Source organism: Xiphophorus couchianus, chromosome 1, assembly GCF_001444195.1.
Source record: "Xiphophorus couchianus chromosome 1, X_couchianus-1.0, whole genome shotgun sequence".
Taxonomy (NCBI): domain Eukaryota; kingdom Metazoa; phylum Chordata; class Actinopteri; order Cyprinodontiformes; family Poeciliidae; genus Xiphophorus; species Xiphophorus couchianus.
Genome location: NC_040228.1, coordinates 1468223 through 1486815, shown reverse-complemented (window position 1 = coordinate 1486815; position 18593 = coordinate 1468223). Strand labels below are relative to the sequence as shown.

The 18593-nt window shown below is 39.7% G+C and overlaps 2 protein-coding genes and 1 long non-coding RNA gene across 14 annotated transcripts in view; 1 reads left to right on the top strand and 2 right to left on the bottom strand.

The window, feature by feature from the left end:
- kcnq2a (potassium voltage-gated channel, KQT-like subfamily, member 2a) overlaps window positions 1–9712 on the bottom strand; it is a 37734-nt gene extending 28022 nt beyond the window's left edge. For 3 of the 10 annotated variants that reach the window (XR_003595921.1, XM_028020806.1, XM_028020797.1), the window contains exon 1: window positions 8958–9712. Coding sequence is in view for 9 of the 10 variants with exons in the window: in XM_028020806.1 (XP_027876607.1) it covers window positions 8958–9256 (299 nt within the window). In the remaining variant the exon portion in view is untranslated. The remainder of the gene's footprint in view (window positions 1–8957) is intronic. The other 7 variants (XM_028020742.1, XM_028020752.1, XM_028020762.1 and 4 more) reach the window with 3 other exon arrangements.
- On the top strand, window positions 4593–5330 carry LOC114146605 (uncharacterized). Its single transcript, XR_003595925.1, has 2 exons — window positions 4593–4755; window positions 4947–5330. It is a non-coding gene; the product is annotated as an uncharacterized LOC114146605 (long non-coding RNA).
- A 2898-nt stretch (window positions 9713–12610) lies between the features above and the next one.
- Window positions 12611–18593, bottom strand: part of prex1 (phosphatidylinositol-3,4,5-trisphosphate-dependent Rac exchange factor 1) — a 99324-nt gene continuing 93341 nt past the window's right edge. The window contains exons 36-41 of one of the 3 annotated variants that reach the window (XM_028044847.1): window positions 17851–17917; window positions 17705–17749; window positions 15988–16163; window positions 15722–15824; window positions 14638–14705; window positions 12611–14546 (exon numbers count right to left, since the gene is read on the bottom strand). In XM_028044847.1, the coding sequence (XP_027900648.1) occupies window positions 14504–14546; window positions 14638–14705; window positions 15722–15824; window positions 15988–16163; window positions 17705–17749; window positions 17851–17917 (502 nt within the window). In that variant the 3' untranslated portion in view covers window positions 12611–14503. Of the gene's footprint in view, window positions 14547–14637; window positions 14706–15721; window positions 15825–15987; window positions 16164–17704; window positions 17755–17850; window positions 17918–18593 lie in introns of those variants that run through there. The other 2 variants (XM_028044934.1, XM_028045013.1) reach the window with 2 other exon arrangements.

The following is an 18593-nucleotide window of genomic DNA, read 5'->3' as shown; positions in this document are numbered from 1 at the left end:
TGGCTGCTGTAAATGCAAGGGCGAAAGCTGAAGCAGCTCACACTAGAGCAGAATTTGCTAAAAAGGAAATTGCAATGAAAGTTAAGAAAGCAGAACTGGAAGCCACATTACTGGTTCTTCAACACCAGTGTGATGCAGAGGCAGCTCATGCTGAGGCAAACGTTTATTAGGCAGCTGCTAATGAAGAAGAACATATGTCTCGACCAGAGCAGCAAAATGATGACTCTTTAGAACGCACTGGCAATTATGTGAAAGAACAACTTGTCTTAAAAGGTAGTGTAACTCCATTTGATATTCTAGAGTACAATGAACTACCTGCAGCCATGACATTTTGTCAACCCAAACAAGAACCCATGACATTTTGTCAACCCAAACAAGAACTCTGAAAGACTATGTTCTTCCATCAAACATTTCAATCAATCATGAAGCTGTTCCTCAACTATCCCAGTGTAACCCTGTACTTAAAACGTCACCAAGCTTCAAACATGACGTCCAATCAAAAGACCAAGTTAACATGTCTGAACTAACAAGGTTCCTGGCTAGAAGTGAGCTACTCACTGGAGGACTAAGGAAGTTCAGTGACAAACCAGGAGACTACTGGTCTTGGAAATCCTCTTTCGAGAATGCAATCCGTAACTTACATTTGTTTGCCAGTGAAGAACTGGACTTATTGATCAAATGGCTTGGCCCAGAGTCTGTGAAGTACGCAGAGCGTCTAAGAGCAGTGCATGTCAATAATCCTGAACAAGGGTTGCTTAAAGTTTGGGACAGACTACAAGAATGTTATGGCTCTCCTGAAGCCTTAGAAAGGGCACTGTTAGATCAGATGCTACAGTTCCCTAAGATCTCAAACAAAGATCCACATCTCCTGAGAGAACTTGCAGACCTTCTACTGGAGATCGACTCAGCAAAGAGTGAAGGTTACATACCAGGTCTACTCTACCTTGACACAGCAAGGGGAATCCACCCTGTAGTCGATAAATTACCTTTTGGAGTACAAGAAAAGTGGATGAACCATGGGACTAAATACAAAGAAAAACATTCTGTGTCATTTCCACCATTTTCTGTATTTGCCAACTTTGTTTCCAGTGAAGCAAAAATGTGCAATGATCCCAGTTTTAGACATTCAGTCCAGCAACCACCAGCACCTCTCAAGATGTTTAAATATCAGGAAAGACACAGCAGGAAAGAACCTATCTCAGTAAGTCGGACAGAAGTTGTAAACTCTCAACTAAAACCTATGGCTGAGACAAAGATTGTGGATGTAGATAAAGAATGTCCCATCCACAGAAAACCCCATGCACTGAAAACATGTAGAGCATTCAGAGAAATGCCCTTTGAGGAACGAAAGATCTACCTTTAAAAGAACTCAATATGCTTCAGATGTTGCGCCTCTACCAATCACCAGGCTAAGAATTGTAGTACAGAGATAAGCTGTGCAGAATGTGGCATCAACAGTCATGTTTCAGCCCTTCATCCTGGTCCAGCAGTTTGGGCAACAAAACCACCACTAGCTGTAAGGCAGCCAGTGGACGTTCACGGCAGGGAGCAAGATCAACCATCACCTACTGCTATCTCTACCTGTACACAAGTATGTGGAAGTGAAATTGAAAGTCATTCTTGTGCCAAAATCTGTCCCGTGTTCATCTATCCAAAGGGGTCTCCTGAGAAGAAGCTGAAAACATATGCAATCTTAGATGACCAAAGTAACAGGTCCCTTGCTAGATCTTCAGTCTTTGATGCCTTCAGTATTACAAGGAAATCTTATCCTTACAAGCTAAAGACTTGTGCAGGAACTGAAGAAGTAATGGGGAGAAGAGCTCACAACTTCGTTGTGGAATCAGTGGATTGCCAGTCACATCTGTTGCTAGAGACGCTAATCGAGTGTGATATGCTTCCAGACAATCGGAATGAAATTCCAACGCCTGAAGCTGCTCAACACCATTCCCACCAACAGGACATAGCTGCAGAAATTCCCAAGCTGGATCCAGACGCTAGCATCTCGCTTCTCATAGGGAGAGATGTTGTCCAAGCACATAAGGTTATTGACCAATGTAATGGACCTCTAAATGCCCCATTCGCTCAGAAGCTGGCTCTTGGATGGGTCATAGTTGGAGATGTTTGTCTCGGCGGGGCACACAAACCTGACTATGCAAATGTCTTCAAAACCAATTTTCTGGATAATGGTCGGCCCAGTCACTTTCTACCGTGTAAGAATGCTATTCAGGTGGCAGAAGGCTTTGATTCCCCAGTTCCTCAAAAGGTCAGTTTCTGCACATCTACAAAGATAAAATGGTCCGACATCACAGACATAGGAGAAACAATCTTTCAACAAACAAGCTCAGATGAGAAACCTGGCTTCTCACAAGAAGAAAGAGCTTTTCTCCAGATAATGAACAGGGCAGTCTTTCAAGATAGTTCAAATAGTTGGGTTGCTCCACTACCCTTTCGTTCCCCTAGGCCGTGTCTTCCCAACAATAGGCAGCAGGCTACACAGCGCCTTACTTCTGTTCGCCATATTCTGAATAAACGTCCTAAAATGAAAGAACACTTCCTACAATTTATGCAAACTATACTCGATAATGGCCATGCAGAATTGGCACCCCCTCTCAAAGAACAGGAGTGCTGGTATCTCCCTTTCTTTGGAGTTTATTACCCTCGCAAGTTAGACCAAATTCGGATTGTGTTTGACTCCAGTGCACGTCATGATGGATTGTCACTCAATGACGTTCTTCTTACAGGCCCTAATCTTAACAACAGTCTCTTAGGTGTTCTAATGCGTCTCAGAGAAGAACGAGTAGCAGTGGCCGCTGATATTAAGCAGATGTCCGATTGCTTTGTCATCAGAGAGGACCATGGGAACTTCTTACGATTTCTTTGGCATGAAAACAATGACACGGAACAACCAATTGTGGAGTATCGCATGACTGTTCACGTTTTTGGCAACAGTCCGTCGCCTGCAGTTGCAACCTATGGGCTTCGTCGTGCATCAGAAGACCAGGAGAAACAAGACAACACAACAAGACATCTTGTAGAACGTCACTTCTACGTTGATGATGGCCTTGCCTCCTTTTCATCGAGTGATGAGGCGATCTCCGTTGTCAAAAATGCTCAACAAACTTTGGCTACATCCAATTTAAAGTTGCACAAGATTGCATCTAATGATATTGATGTGATGAAAGCATTTCCCAAGGAGGACCTGGCAAAGGACCTTAAAGACCTCAACCTTGGAACAGATCAGATCCTCCACCAATGCAAAGCAGCCTTGGAATAAGTTGGGACATCAACACAGACGAGTTTACCTTTCAAGTCTCAAATGAAGAGAAACCTTATACACGTAGAGGAGTGCTGTCAACTGTAAACAGTTTGTACGATCCGCTTGGATTCGCAGCCCCTGTGAGTATTCAAGGTAGAGCCCTTCTAAGAGAGCTTTCAACTGAAACCATCAACTGGGATGACCCAATTCCAGATAGGAATCTTCAGGAATGGAGTGCATGGAGTGCATCTCTAAAACATCTTGAACAAGTGAGGATCCCTAGACAGTACAACTCCCTTTCATTTCATAATGCAACAAACAGAGAATTGTGCATGTTCTGTGATGCCTCTACTAAGGCAATTGCTGCCGTGGCTTATGTCAAGATTTCAGATGCGGAAGGCAAAAGTGAACTTGGTTTCATGTTTGGCAAAGCAAAACTTGCTCCACAAAAAGAAGTTACCTTCCCGAGGTTAGAACTTTGTGCTGCTGTCCTTGCCATTGAGATTGCTGACATGATATCTGAGGAGATTGATGTTCCCTTCCACTCAACAAAGTTCTTTACCGACTGTGGAACTAACTTCCTAGGAGCATGCAAGGAACTTGGCATAACTCCAACACGCTGCAACAGTCGAGGAATTCAGAATTTCTTAAATGAAAATGAGTGTACATGGATTTTTAATCCACCTCATGCCTCACACATGGGAGGACGTTGGGAGCGCATGATCGGCATCACAAAGCGCATACTAGATTCCATGTTGTCAAGTACTCCAACTCAGCATCTCACCCACGAAGTGCTAGTTACCTTTCTAGCTGAGGTAACTGCCATTGTGAACTCTCGACCTTTAACTCCAGTCTCTTCTGATCCTATTGTCCCTTTATTCTCACACCTGCTACCCTCCTTACCCAAAAGACTGGGGATTCCTCTATACCTCCTGGAGACTTTGAGAGTGGAGGTCTTTACAGACATCAGTGGAGGCAGGTGCAACATCTCTCGAATGTTTTTTGGCATCGTTGGAGGAGTCAATACTTGCCTACCTTGCAACCGCGACGAAAGTGGCAATCAGAGAAGCCTAATCTTCAAATTGGAGATCTTGTGCTTTTAAAGGACTGTCAAGCCAAGAGGAACCAGTGGCCCATGGGCATTGTAGTTAATACCTTCCCTAGCCAAGATGGAAATGTTAGGAAGCTTGAAATAAAAATCAGTTCTGGAGGTACATGTAAGACCTTCTTGAGGCCAGTTACTGGAGTTGTTCTCCTTCTGAAAAACACCTGTGGCGAGGACACTAGTTGAACATAAGGTGACATCTTATGATGTCAGGTGGGGAGTGTGCTGGCAGTAATTCTTCCCAGCCAGCAGGTGGTGGTGTTTTCATGTTAAGTTTGTTATTGAACAGTAGAATGAGTTCAGAAACACATGTATAATGGCTGACAGAGGCAGTTTATCAGTCTTCATTTAATCATTCTTCATCCTGTTTTGTTCTTTAGAGAAAGCACTGCTTGTAAGTATTTTGTGTTATTTTATTACATCTGAGACAACATTGAGCTATATTTGTGGGCATTTATGGAGTAAAAGGATGATGTTTGTAAGGCTGATTGTGTATTTACACAGTATTAAGCATTTGTGCCCTTACTATTTGTATGATTTGAATACTGTGGTATTCTAATTCATGTTTTTCATCTTTATTTGTAGTTTCACTCTTTTGGCAATTGAAAGCAACGTCAATTAAAGCGACATACGCCTGACAATCGTGTGAGAGTTTATCTATCTGCACAACTGTTACTTGGAAACACAGTGGGGGCAGAACATCCAGACTGTGTTAGAATATTCTTAAAAAACTCCTGTTCTAACTTCCCATGGTAGCTAACTTGCTGCAGTGTATGCTGCTTATGTACAAACTACGGTTTGTACATAAGCTGACAACATGAGTTATTATTAACAGTGCTACTGCTCTGCTTATCAAACAAAACCTCATATTTGCTGCTGCTGCTTGAAAAGTCAGTGTTACATCCTGGCAGAAAAAACAGACTGGCTCTCAGAAAAGAAGACAAAACACAGCAAAAAAAAAAAAAAAAAGTACAGACACAAACAACAAGAATGGAGTTTGTACCAAACTAATGCGCCACATACTGGGACGTCACAGACTTTAAAATGAGAAAACAGATGCCATCCAAAGATGCCATTTAGTTTGGCAAAAGCTTTTTCTTTTACATCCGAGGGAAACAAAGGAAGAAGGCTGGAAAAGACGTGACTGATGTCTCCACGATAGCTTTATAAATCATCAGGGCTGAAGCAACGAGTCGGAAGATTAAATGAAGTGTGACGGATATGAATAATTCATAAAACAAATGCACAAAGTTCTGGTTTGCTGCAGAAATCCTTTGCAATAAGATTGAGATTGAATGTTTTCTGTGTGAAGCTTCACTTTGTGACAGCACTGCTTTCTTCAGTTACATTTACCAGTAAAATCAGATTTAATCACCTGAATCCCATTAGAAATAGTAACATTCAAACAAAGAACAACACTGGTCAGCGCAGGTCGCTCAGAGAGCAAAGCGGCTGTTAAAAAACTGCTTGCTGCTACTGGAGCAGAAAACCGTTAATATTTCAAAAGTCCCCTAGTACTGTGTGCATGCGCAGTGGGGGTGTGTGTGCAGGGTGTGTGTGTGTGTGTGCTGGGTCTCCAGGATCCCAGTGGAGCCTGATTGCTGCTGTGGCCATTTTCTCTGCTGGTTGGCGATCACAGTTCAATATCTGACCAAAGCAAAAAGCGATGCACGCTTTGAAACAAATCCAAACCTGTTTTCATCTGAGCACTGTACAAACCACAGGAGGTCTAAACTACATGACACTCAGGAGCTTTTTATATTTCCTTACGTCAGAAACAAACTTCGATGTATTTTATGAAGAAACTTTGTGATTGGCCACATAAAGTTTGTGCATGTTTGTGAATTGAAAGAAAGTATGCAATATGCAAATAAAAAGTTGCTTTTTTGCAGGAAAATAAAAAAAGAGAGAACAGATAAGATGCAGCATCATGAGGACAGATTAATACAGGAGACAATGAAGCAAAACAATATATGAAATAAATCTCACAGGTCTGTTCAGTCAGTAACCTGAAAGTGAAATTTTAGTTTCTGTCTTTCCCAGAAAATAAAAAATAAAGAAAATGTTCAGAGTTTGGCTGAACTACATGTCAGTGTGTGTAAATCTGGGAGACAGCGCTGTGATGGCAGCAGGGCAGGAGTACTTAATGAATTTGAATTTTTGTATTTTTCAGCTCTTAATTTGGAAAAACCGAGTTTATAAATTCATTAAAAGTAAATTGAGTGCTGAAGATCCGAGATGCAAAATATCAGGAGGTGTTTAAACTTTTTCAAGGTTCTACATTAGGCATCTATAAACTAAAAAGAGTTCAGACATATTTATTTTTAATTATGAAAAGCATTAGGGGAACCTTGTGCTATAATTCTTCTGACTATTTTAACAGATTTAATCTTAAATTATTGTGCTACATCTTTAGCAAAACATCCATCTGTTGTTTACTCGCTCATTTTGTTTCAGAAAATGAAATAGCAAAATAAATTTATTTAAATAGAAAGAACAGATCACAGACTTTAAAGGCTTTGAATAAGTATGACATTGTTCTCTTACAGAGATTATTTTAATGTAATTGTAAACTTTGAACTGATTATGGTTTATTAAACCCTGACAGTGATACATGAAAAGATTCAGTGTTGATTTTACTGGATCTCAGTTCTGAACTGAATGAATGTGATGCTGAAGAGAACATGAAATCCATTCTGAGGTTTTACTGTAAATATTGTAGCGGTTAAAGGGTGCTGTTATGTTGTTTTGTGTTTTTCCCATGAGGCTTGGCGGCAGAGAAGAGGGCAAACCGTGAGCGAAAAGGCTATCTGTCCGAATGAAAAGACCTGTGTGTTCCGCCATTAAAGTTGTGAATGTTCTGTGTCCGTGTGTCTTCATTGAGTCCTCAACAGAGGTTACAATATGTTCAAATTTCACTTGACAGAGTTTTTGTTTTACTTGGTATTTAGAAATCAGGGAATTAAACATCATGGTTTTAATGTGGGGTTCCTCATGGCACTCTTGTCTAGTCAGGCTCTAATTACACTGTTATTACATCATCACTGATGATGCACAACTTCCTGTTGCTTCTTCATCATCTTTTTCATTAAGCTTCCTTCAGTTTAATGCAGGAAAGACAAAACTTTTTTTGATCCAAGAACCAAGAACTCAGCTTGACTTAATGATGCAGAACTAAAATGCCAGAAAACTAGATGCCACTAATCAAACCTAAACCTTAACAGCCTCTTAAAGTCTATTAATGCGTCTGCCAAATACAAACTTGCAAAAATCTGACAGAAGAAAAAATATGTGGATGATTTCACTTTCAGTAGGTGAGATTACTGTGTAATGGCTCAGTCAAAGTTTATCAACCAGCTGCAGCTCTAATCTGGGGTCTCAACCTGGAAAAAAGACAACATCATATAGAATCTCTTGACTCTGCATGTCAAAGTACACATTTTTACATCGCATTACTGTTTTTTTTGCTGTTCTTCTAATATTTAGCCACCTCAGGTCATCAGGAATCTGGTAGCTAATAAATGTTCTCAGTAGCAGATCTAAACTATGAGGAGAAAGATTTAGTTTCTTTGCTCCTTGGGCCCAGATCCAACCTGGGAACCTAAAATGTGCAGAATTTTACCGTTTAATGGTTTTTTCCAACTGTTTGCTTAATCAGTTCTTTTTTTTTTGTTCAAAATAACATTTTACTGATTCTTTACCTGCAGTGCAAAAAACCATTTTGTTAATTTGTTATTTTTACTGCAATCCCTTATAAAATACTAGAAGCCTCTAATACTGAATATATATACACTGCTCAAAAAATAAATGGAACACTTAAACAACACAATATAACTCCAAGTAAATCAAACTTCTGTGAAATCAAACTGTCCACTTAGGAAGCAACACTGATTGACGATCAATTTCACCTGCTGTTGTGCAAATGGAACTTTGTACAGAACAAAGTATTCAATGAGAATATTTCTTTCATTCAGACCTAGGATGTGTTATTTGAGTGTTCCCTTTATTTTTTTGAGCAGTGTATATATATATATAAAGATATATATACATATATATATATATATATATACATATATATATATATATATAACCTGTCTTCTTCATGATCAGAACAAATCATAAAAAGGAAATAAGAACCCAGGCCACCTTTACCTTGAGTCGCAAAGACAAAAACCAAAGTTCTTGTAGTCGTTTAAACCCCATAAAGCTTCAGTTTGACTGCAGAAAGCGGTCGCTGGATAAGTGTGGAGTCATGCCGGAGCAGAACCTCTCTGCGATGTTCGGACAGAAGTACCGAGGCGGCCCGGAGCTGTCCGCACAGAGCGGTGCTGAAAGCTGCCGCATCATGACAACACGTGTTAGAATCAGCTTGAAGGAGCAGAACTGGAGGCTGAAACAGCGAACAGACTGGCTGACTGACTGACTGACTGACTGACTGCATGCAGGTGATCAGACCACAGCTGGAGTTAACCTGACATGCGCCATAGACTCCCCAAACTCCACCAAGCTTCCCCCACCCCGAATCAGTCAGAAAGGCCACGATAACCGACACAAAAAATCATTTAAAAAAGCCAAGTAAAACTGGACAGCACTTACACGTAAGCGTGGTAGACGAACGCCCATCCCCGCGGTCTCTCCAGCGCGTTGTAGAGGAAACTCTGTAGTTTCCGGTAGCTGGCATTTTTCTTCGACGGTCTGGGTCTCCCGCAGGAGATACTGGACCTGGGTCTGCTGAGGATGCCGCCCCGCTTGGTGCTGTCCGAGCCCGCAATGAGCAGCGCCCCGTCTCTGGTGGATTCCGGAGCGCCGGGGTCCAAGCCGACGAAGCCGACTTTGTGCTTTTTCTCTCCGGCTTCAGCTGGGTAAACCCCGCCGTTGAGGGATTTCTGCACCATCCTAAAGTCAAGACGACTCTGAGGAGTTGTCAGTGTCCTTGCCGCGGGGATGCATCACTGGCTGAGGGGTGTGTGCTGCTGCTGTTGCTGGTGCTGCTGCTGGATGAGGTCCGTGTTGGTCCCTGCAGAAACCCAATGTGTGTCCTGTCTACTTCTCTTTCCTTCCGGCAGCCTGACTGGCACAGCAGGAGGCATGCACATGAAATACAGTCATGATCAAACTAGAAGTAATGGCTTTAATGACTAAGATGTGCATTAGGATGAAAATTCAAACCCAACATGCAGATCAGGCTTTCTGTTCTGGTTGCTGATGCAGAAAATTGTCCAAAAAAATAAAATAAAATTAAATTAAAAAATCATTACAAGTTGTCAATATGAAGGAAATAACGGGTATCAGTCTACTTTAGTGAAAAGCATCTGCTCTGGTCTTAAAAACACAGCCTGATGTAACCCCGGTTTCTCTCCACTCAACTTCAGCCCAGGAGAGCCGCTACAATGAAAGCTTTCATTGGATGATGCAGGACTATGCAATATTCATATGTGCAGCTTTCTACACTATGAGAAATGGATACCAGAAGGTATATGTCCGCACAGAGCGGACATATTAGGACTGAGTGAGGACAGAGTGAATTAGGACTGGATTTCACTGGAAACAATAATGAAACAAAAGTCTATGCAAACACTTAAAATTATGTCCTCTTCAAACAGAAATACATTTATCCAATTTTCGTAATATTGTCACCAAAAAATGTATTTTATCAGCTTTATTGGGATTCTGTGCAACTGCCCCGTTCATGAAGATATTAAGACGTTATTACATATAGTTTACTGGTGTGCTGTCTAATTATTATTATTAAATAATTTTTATATTACGGAGTTTCCAGCATAGGTAAACATAGAAAATAATGCAAATAGAACATCCAACCCTCCTTTGGGGGTTGGATCTTTACACGCCCTGGACGTGTAAAGATCCAGGGCAGTATCTTAGTATTGTGTAAAGATACTAAATATGTAAAGAAACATATTTAACATGTTTTTTTTCTTCATTTGTATTCTCTATTAAATAATTATTCGTTTACCATTAATGCTGCCTCTGCCTCATACCTTCTGATTTTACTTGGCCGTGTTATGCTAACTTCAGGTGCAACGCAGCTTGAAAAATTTGACTGGCAGCCAATTAGGAAGATGAGCATGTAAAATAACATTTACATTTTTTGTTTTAGCTAGCTAATATTTCTAGTTCTTCCGTTTCCACTGCAGAAACCAGAACCAATGGTTCCTGCTATGTTAGTCTAAACGGTCTCAAGTCACAAAACAATGAAGTGACTGAAATGTTTGACAGAAATGTTCCACAAGAAAAAATATACTACATAGAACACAATGTTAAATAACCCCACCACTAAACGTGATTAACACATTTAAGGGCAGTTTACCTTTTCAATGGAGATTTCAAGGCGCTAGCTTTAGATGTGTGAATTTTTAAGTACATGCCACCCTGTGATGATATTAATCTATTTTTTAGTAATGTTGTGGCTTTCAGGAGGCAAATGGATGCGGTGTATGGGAATTAGAGTAAAGGAAAATGATCATAAATGCATGATATACTTTTCAGATTTGTAAAAAACAACAAGCTAACAAAAGCATATCAGTTTTTTCTCTTTGTAATATGTGCTACTTTGTGTTGGTCTACAGCATGAAATCCCAATCAGACCCATTGAATCTGTGGTATTAAAACCACAATTAACTGAATGGAAAGAGTGCTATTTTAACAAGGAAAACAAAAGTCAGTCTTACAAACACATACCAGGTTTATGGCACTGATAAACAATCTGCTGCTAACCTACTTTAAACATACAGTGCCTGGCCAAAAAAAAAAGTCGCCACCTGGATTTAACTAAGCAAATAGGTACACGCCTCCTATTGGATAAGTACTGCATAGGAGATTATCTTTCAGCTGGCAACAAGTTATTTAACCCCAGCTGATGCAATGAGTAACTCCTCATTTCTTAAACAACCATGGCAAAAGACACATCCTGTGGTCGTGGAAAAGACGTTAGTCTGTTTAAGAAGGGTCAAATCATTGGCATGCATCAAGCAGAGAAAACATCTTAGGAGATTGCAGAAACTACTAGAATTGGGTTAAGAACTGTCCAACGCATCATTAAAAACTGGAAGGATGTTGGGGAACCATCGTCTTCCAGGAAGAAATGTGGTCGGAAAAAAATCCTGAATGATCGTGATTGGTGATTACTGAAACGCTTGGTCAAATCAAATCGAAGAAAAACAACAGCAGAACTCAGGAGTATGTTTAATTGTGAACGCAAAAGCATTTCCACACGCACAATGCAAAGGGAACTCAAGGGGTTGGGATTGAACAGCTGTGTAGCCGTAAGAAAACCTCTAATCAGTAAGGCTAACCAGAAAAAAAGGCTTCAGTTTGCTAGGGAGCATAAAGATTGGACTCTGGAGGAATGGAAGAGGGTCATGTGGTCTGATGAGTCCAGATTTACCCTGTTCCAGAGTGATGGGTGCATCAGGGTAAGAAGAGAGGCAGGTGAAGTGATGCACCCATCATGCCTAGTGCCTACTGTACAAGCCTGTGGGGGCAGTGCTATGATCTGGGGTTGCTGCAGTTGGTCAGGTCTAGGTTCAGCAACATTGTGTGCCCAAAGAATGAGGTCAGCTGACTACCTGAATATACTGAATGACCAGGTTATTCCATCAATGGATTTTGTCTTCCCAAATGGAACGGGCATATTCCAAGATGACAATGGCAGGATTCATCGGGCTCACATTGTGAAAGAGTGGTTCAGGGAGCATGAGACATCTTTTTCACACATGGATTGGCCACCACAGAGTCCAGACCTTAACCCCATTGAGAATATTTGGGATGTGCTGGAGAAGGCTTTGCGCAGTGGTCAGACTCTCCCATCATCAATACAAGATCTTGGTGAAAGATTAATGCAACACTGGATGGAAATAAATCTTGTGACACTGCAGAAGCTTATTGAAACAATGCCACAGCGAATGCGGGCTGTAATCAAAGCTAAAGGTGTTCCAACAAAATATTAGAGAGTGTGACCATTTTTTGGTGGCGACTTTTTTTTTGGCCAGGCAGTGTATAACGTAAAATATAGACAGGGAGAATATAGAACGCTTCAGCAGAAGAGGTGAAAGAAGAAACCTCATCACAGGCCGGCAGCATTCACTCATCATCATATTGTAAGTGCAGAGATGTAACGATCCTGATTCCCTTCAGAGTTCAGTAATGGGTATTAGTTTAAAGGCAACATATTAATGGGTGGGACACACTGAAGAAAAACGGAGACAGAGTTCCACTAGAAAAAAACAAACTGTCATGACGAGAACATTTTATTTACTAACTTGTTAAGATTCCATTTACAATAATTTTAGAAAGATTCAACAAAAAGAATATCTTTGTACAGTTATTTTTCAACAAACATAAAATTGCAGAAGTATATATACAAAAAAACCCTTCAGAATTAGACAATAGTTTGTCCAGATATACCAACATGCTGCACTCATTAGCAACCTGCAGTGCTAACAGAGACTGCTTCAAGATCACTGAATGGTTTTTCCTCAGGTACAGAACTGAGATCATATAGGAAAATATGTTGATACAAATATCTGCACGTCTAATCATGTAAAATGATGGATGAGTCAAGCTCCAGGTAAAAAGGTGGATTATAACAGCATGTCAATATGGAACCAGGCTGTAAACAGAAACCAGCGTAAAGAATGCAGCAAATCATAGAAGTTTCTGGGTGAAGAACATTTTTAACAACCAAAAAACAGAAGGTGCAGATCCGGTGATGCTGGAAACAGGCAGGCAGCGTCTCTTCAATGCACAGTCACCAATAAAAAATATGTTTCATATACTATATTACTTCCATAAAAATAATCCAATATAACTTATAGCATTATTCTGTAATGACTGCACAATCTTCTGCTCTGACAATGTTACGTATTTATTTACAAGAAAATAAAATCTCCAGTAAACTAATGTTACTGTGTTTCAATCCTCAATACAATCCCTTTTGTTTGTTTTTGTCATCCTAAAACTGATTACAGTACTTTGTGTAACACTGAATGGACCAATCACTGTGCTTCTTTCAGAACACCTACAGCAAACAAACATAAGAGCCAATTTAAAAGTCAGATTTCAGAAAACACAAGGCAAACTTTCAACATTTGGATTAATTAATATATTAATATTTTAAGTGATTCAGTACTTAACGTTTTGACTTGGTTTCTTTGTTTTACATTTTGACCTGATTTGCATTGGCTAGCTTTAGTTACTCCATCCCTTGCCCTGATTATTAATGAAGCAATTACTGACATAATTGAATTCCACACAATTAAATAAAATGAAACACAAGCAGGTACATCTAAAGAAAACAAGAAATGGCATGCCATTGGTCTTTAAATACTGATCAATACATAGGCTGGAATGCTTTTAGACTCTTTAATACCTGATATTGAGAAAGTAAGCGATAAAAACGCTCCTTCTGGACACAATAAATAGCTATCCTTCATTTTGTGCAGCAATACAGTACTTAAACTAAACCTACAGTAATTGCACAGTCACCACATGCAACAGGCTCGGAAAAAAATTCAAAACAACTCCCTCCTCCCCCTCTGCCATCTTTTTTATCATCAGGCCCCTCAGTCCCTACTTCCATCTCTCTGTCTGCCTTTTGGACTTTCTGCGTCTACCAGCATAGCTAAAATGTTCTTCTTGACTTGTGGTCAGAACTGTGAGCCCTGGGGAACACTGGAGCACGCGGACAGAGCGAGAGGCAGTTCTCCGGATTTTGCAGTCCAAGGCAAAGTGGGTAAAAATTGTTATTTAAGACGTTGGTCAAATACAGGTAGTTTGGTTAATCCAGTTAACAACACAAGCTGATCCATGAGAACATCGTCTTCTAAATAAGTAAAGTAAGATTCACGTCAGAAGACGGCAGACGTAGTAATACTGTCCAGGATAATCTCAAAGCATTCGTGACCAGTTTGCTTTGGCCGCAGGAGTCTGGCTTTAGTTGGTCCGTTGTCCCTTGTATCGTTTGTCTGAACCGTCTTTCTTAGCTTGTACTGCAGACACCGGGTTGGTCCTTGTTTTACTGGCAGCGTCAAACTGAGAGGAAGAGATGAGAATTAAACTCATCCTCTCCTAATGTCCTCCACTTCTGCATTCACCTCCCTATGAGAAGATTCTCTGAAGTGCTCTCATAGTTCTCCATCTGAGGGTGGCAAACACAACTTGAAGAGCCTGTAAAAAGAGGAAATAGCTTTCAGATGACCATATATGGGTATTATGGGCTGATGATTGCATAATGCGGAGCTGTGCGGTGTAGGCATACCTTGGAGCTGATGGCGGCATCTGGTCCATCACCTTCAGGTTTTTAGCAGACAGCTCTACTCTTGCCCCCTGATAGAACCAAAAAAATAATTTACACATGAAAAACCTCAGGGTACAGCATTTTATATTTCCTAATATCACTCTGTACCGGATGAAAAATGTACCAAAACAGTACAATTTATTCAATATTTAAATAATATTAACCTAAAATATTAAAAGTAACCTCTAAGTTCAGGGAAACTACCTTAATATGGTCCATTAAAGGTCAGTGTAAGTTCTAGAAAAATAAATAGTATGTTTCATTAAAGTTAATGAAAGAAAATGGAAACGTTTTGGGAAAGTAGATTTTAAATTCCATGAAAGGACTTTGGAAGTTCTGGAAAAAGTTTGGGAAAAGTAACTTTTGTTAATTTCTTAAAGGTCCAAATAAAAAAATTTAAAAAACCTGCTTAATGACTTGTGGATGGTGGAGGGTAAGGGTAAGTTGTGGGAAAACAAGAGTTGTGTTCAGAAAGCTTGAAATGACCCTTGAATTGTTGGAAAGAGTAGCTCCTAAGTTCAGGAAAGTAACCAGAAAAGTAAAACATTTTCAATCATTTATTCCAAGGAAAGTAGTTGACAAGTTCTAGAAAGTAACAACTGAACATGAGCAAAGTTCCTGGTTTGTTTGGGAAACATAATCAGTTTATTGTCAGTTCCAAAGGAAAGTTCCAGAAACATTCCCTAATACAAGTCATTAAAATAAGTGACAGGTTCCCAAGAAGGTTTCAGAAGGTTTCACTTTCTGAAAATCCAGACTTACGTCTGAAAATCCAGACTTAAGAATTATTCATTATAGCAAGCACATTTATCTTGGTGAAAACTTACTTTTAAGTTAGTTTTGTCTTATTTCAAGTGTACTAAAATATTTGAAGTAGAAACTAGAAAAAAAGACTTGGCAAGATTTTATGTTTTGCAGTGTGCTATCTAGGAAAGAAGCAAATCTAAAGGTTTCATAAAGCTTTTGTAGCTTTATTCCTAATTATAATTTGAAATCTTATTGGAGGGGGTGCATAATAACTTCTTAAATCCTGTCTGAGGTTCACCTGCTTCCTCATTATGTCCATGGTCTGCATGAGGCAGCGCGGCAGGAGGCCGTGGTTCCTGGCCAGGATCATCGCTTTCTCCAGGGTCACATTCAGGGTACATCTGAAAGCAACATGAGGTCAGACTTTAACTGCCGTAATCTAAGGATGGATTCAGAAAGATTCAGACAGAGCAGCTGATGCTCAGGGATTCGCTACATATCTGCAGGCTGTTGTAAAAATATTAGAACTATGCAGAATGAGAAACACAGCAGCAGCAGCCTGACCTCTGCATGCCGGTGCCACACATGGTGATGTGGCAGGCTCCCAGCCGGTTACACAGTTCGGAGGACACACACAGCACGCTGACGCCCGACGGGTGGCCCTGCGCACTTGGACGCACGTTGACGTACGACTGCATCAGCCGACAGAGGTCATCCAGGGTGTTTAGGGGTCTGAGCAGCTATGAAAGAGAAACCAGGGTCAAAGAATGACACAGTAACGTCTCACCTGGAGGCCATCTTGGCAAGTCATTTACCTACAATTCAATGTCGGAACTGCTTTCTTTAAAGATATCGTTCTGTGCAAAAGCTCTGACACATCCATACTTTACCCTTTACTACCTAAGAGCCACTTCTTTGTTGATCAAACGTTCTTCAAGCTCTCTGGAGGTCAAACATTTCTCTTGACTGTTTGTTTTTTCATTTTCTTGTCAGTGACTTTTTGGTGAAGTCTCCAAAATGGACATTTACCAAAAAATTAAATGTTCAAACAAAAATCCCAGATATGTAAAACTGCCAATCCAACCAACCAAATCCAACCACTGTTCTTTAAAACAAATAAATTTCTGATCGCTTGAGAATGAATTTTGTCATGCCAAATATCTTCCTGGACTGGTTTTGCTCTCAGACTCCAGCTGCTGCCATGTTGCGTGTTCTAGCAGCTTTTCCTACAGTTCTTGTCAGTGAAAACGCTGTCTGTGACAGTTTGAAGTGCAGACAGACGTAAATATATATGGATCGATTTCTGGCCAACTGACAGGCCCATGTGGTGCTACTGCTGCAAAATTATATTTAAGCAGACTTAAATATTTATTGTGTCATTAATATTTCACCATACAATCCTTCTAACAATGTTTTTAGACAAAAATAATGCAACTGCTTCATTTAAAATCCCTGTGCTTATGAATATTACACACACTTTTATGATGAGTTGGACCAAATTGTGTTTATTTCTTTTACATTCCTAGATTTGTTCTAGATTTGGTCCAGAACACAAACAGCTGGTTTGACTGGATTTAAACTTGTGTTCAGAGGATTGCCTGAATCTATCCTTCAAGGTTTAATTGAGGTGTTTAATTCATTTTACCATGACTGTAACTGCTGCTTTAGATGTATTGAAATGATCCAAAAAGTAGTCAAACTCTTGAGAAATCTTGAGGAAAGATTAATTATGTAAAAGATTACAACATTGATTCTGTCCTTAAAAGTAAAAATAAACTCTAAATTCCTCTGATTGTTACTAGATTAATGAGATAAAAACAACAATATCACCAATATCACACAAAAAAGAGCAAAATGGCAGTGGAGCCAATCAAAGCTAATGAATAACAAAAATCAGAAATCATTGTAACAAAAACCCAAACTTACAGATTTCCATACAGACTGCTGTGCAGTAACTGGTTTGTAAGACGGAGCACCAATAAATATCTGGTTTGTTAACAAAAATCACCATATTTAGCAAACAGAGGTTTATTCCTGAGGTTTCTTAAAGAATAAAAATAAAAACGTGTAAATACAAAATGCTCTAGATTAAATTAAGACTATACTCTACAGATTTGATTTCAGCTACAGTCAGTGTGGGACATTAGAGGTCAGGCTGGAATTAAATTGGAGCAGGATGCTGATGCGTTCAGGTTAGTCAGAGTTAATTAGGAGGTCTTGATAAGCTAGTAGGGGTGGGGATGGTTTCCATGGGGACAGGAAGACAAATCGTTCCTCTTACTTTGGAAATGCTTGGCTGAAGGTCTCTAACTTCAAGGCCCAGTATCTGTGCTTGCATTTATATTCAGTCCCAACATGATATAAAAGTTGACTGTGATGACAGATTGCAGAGGATTGTACTGTACAGCAGTGAATGTGTAGATTTACCTGGTCTATTTTCATCGCAGTGGAGTTGGAGTCAGTAGGGAGGTTGGACTTCTCCAGATAGAAAGCCCTGTGGAAACACACACACTGGAGTTAGAAGCAGTTAGAAAATGACTCTTGTTTGTCTGAGTCAGGCAGAAAACAGAGAGAGACGATCCACTTCATGTTCATCTAATTCTGATGCTGCGTTATGAGTCAGGTTCTGGGAATTCATGTCATGTTTTATTCAGAGTTAGGAATGTTAAAAAGAAAAGCACGCAACACTCATTGGCACCCCTAGTGAAGATGATTAAAAGCCTAAAAAGAAATGTATATTTTAGCTGCATTCTAATCTTACAAAAAATTGCTTAAATTTAGAAGAGACATGTTGGCAAAATTAAAAGATTACGTAATACTTTATTTGAAGGGGTGCGCATAAGACTGATATGACACTGTCATAAATATGACATAACACCTGTTATAAACATGAAGGAGTATTTATGAATGTTTATGATTGTTGTCATGAAGTGTCATTTGGTAAATATTGACATAAAATTTTAACATTTAATGCATTTAATGCAAAGTTGCTCTAAAAATTTCATAAAAAGTCCATTAAAAGTGCCAACTTTGCATTATTTAGTAAATAATAACACTTTAAGCCTTATTGAAGTTATTTGAAGAAGTAAAGAAATATGCTGCGTTTAATTTGTGTTTGTGAAATAAAAGCATGAGAACGCCATCACAGTGAGCTCCATCAGAGTGAGCTC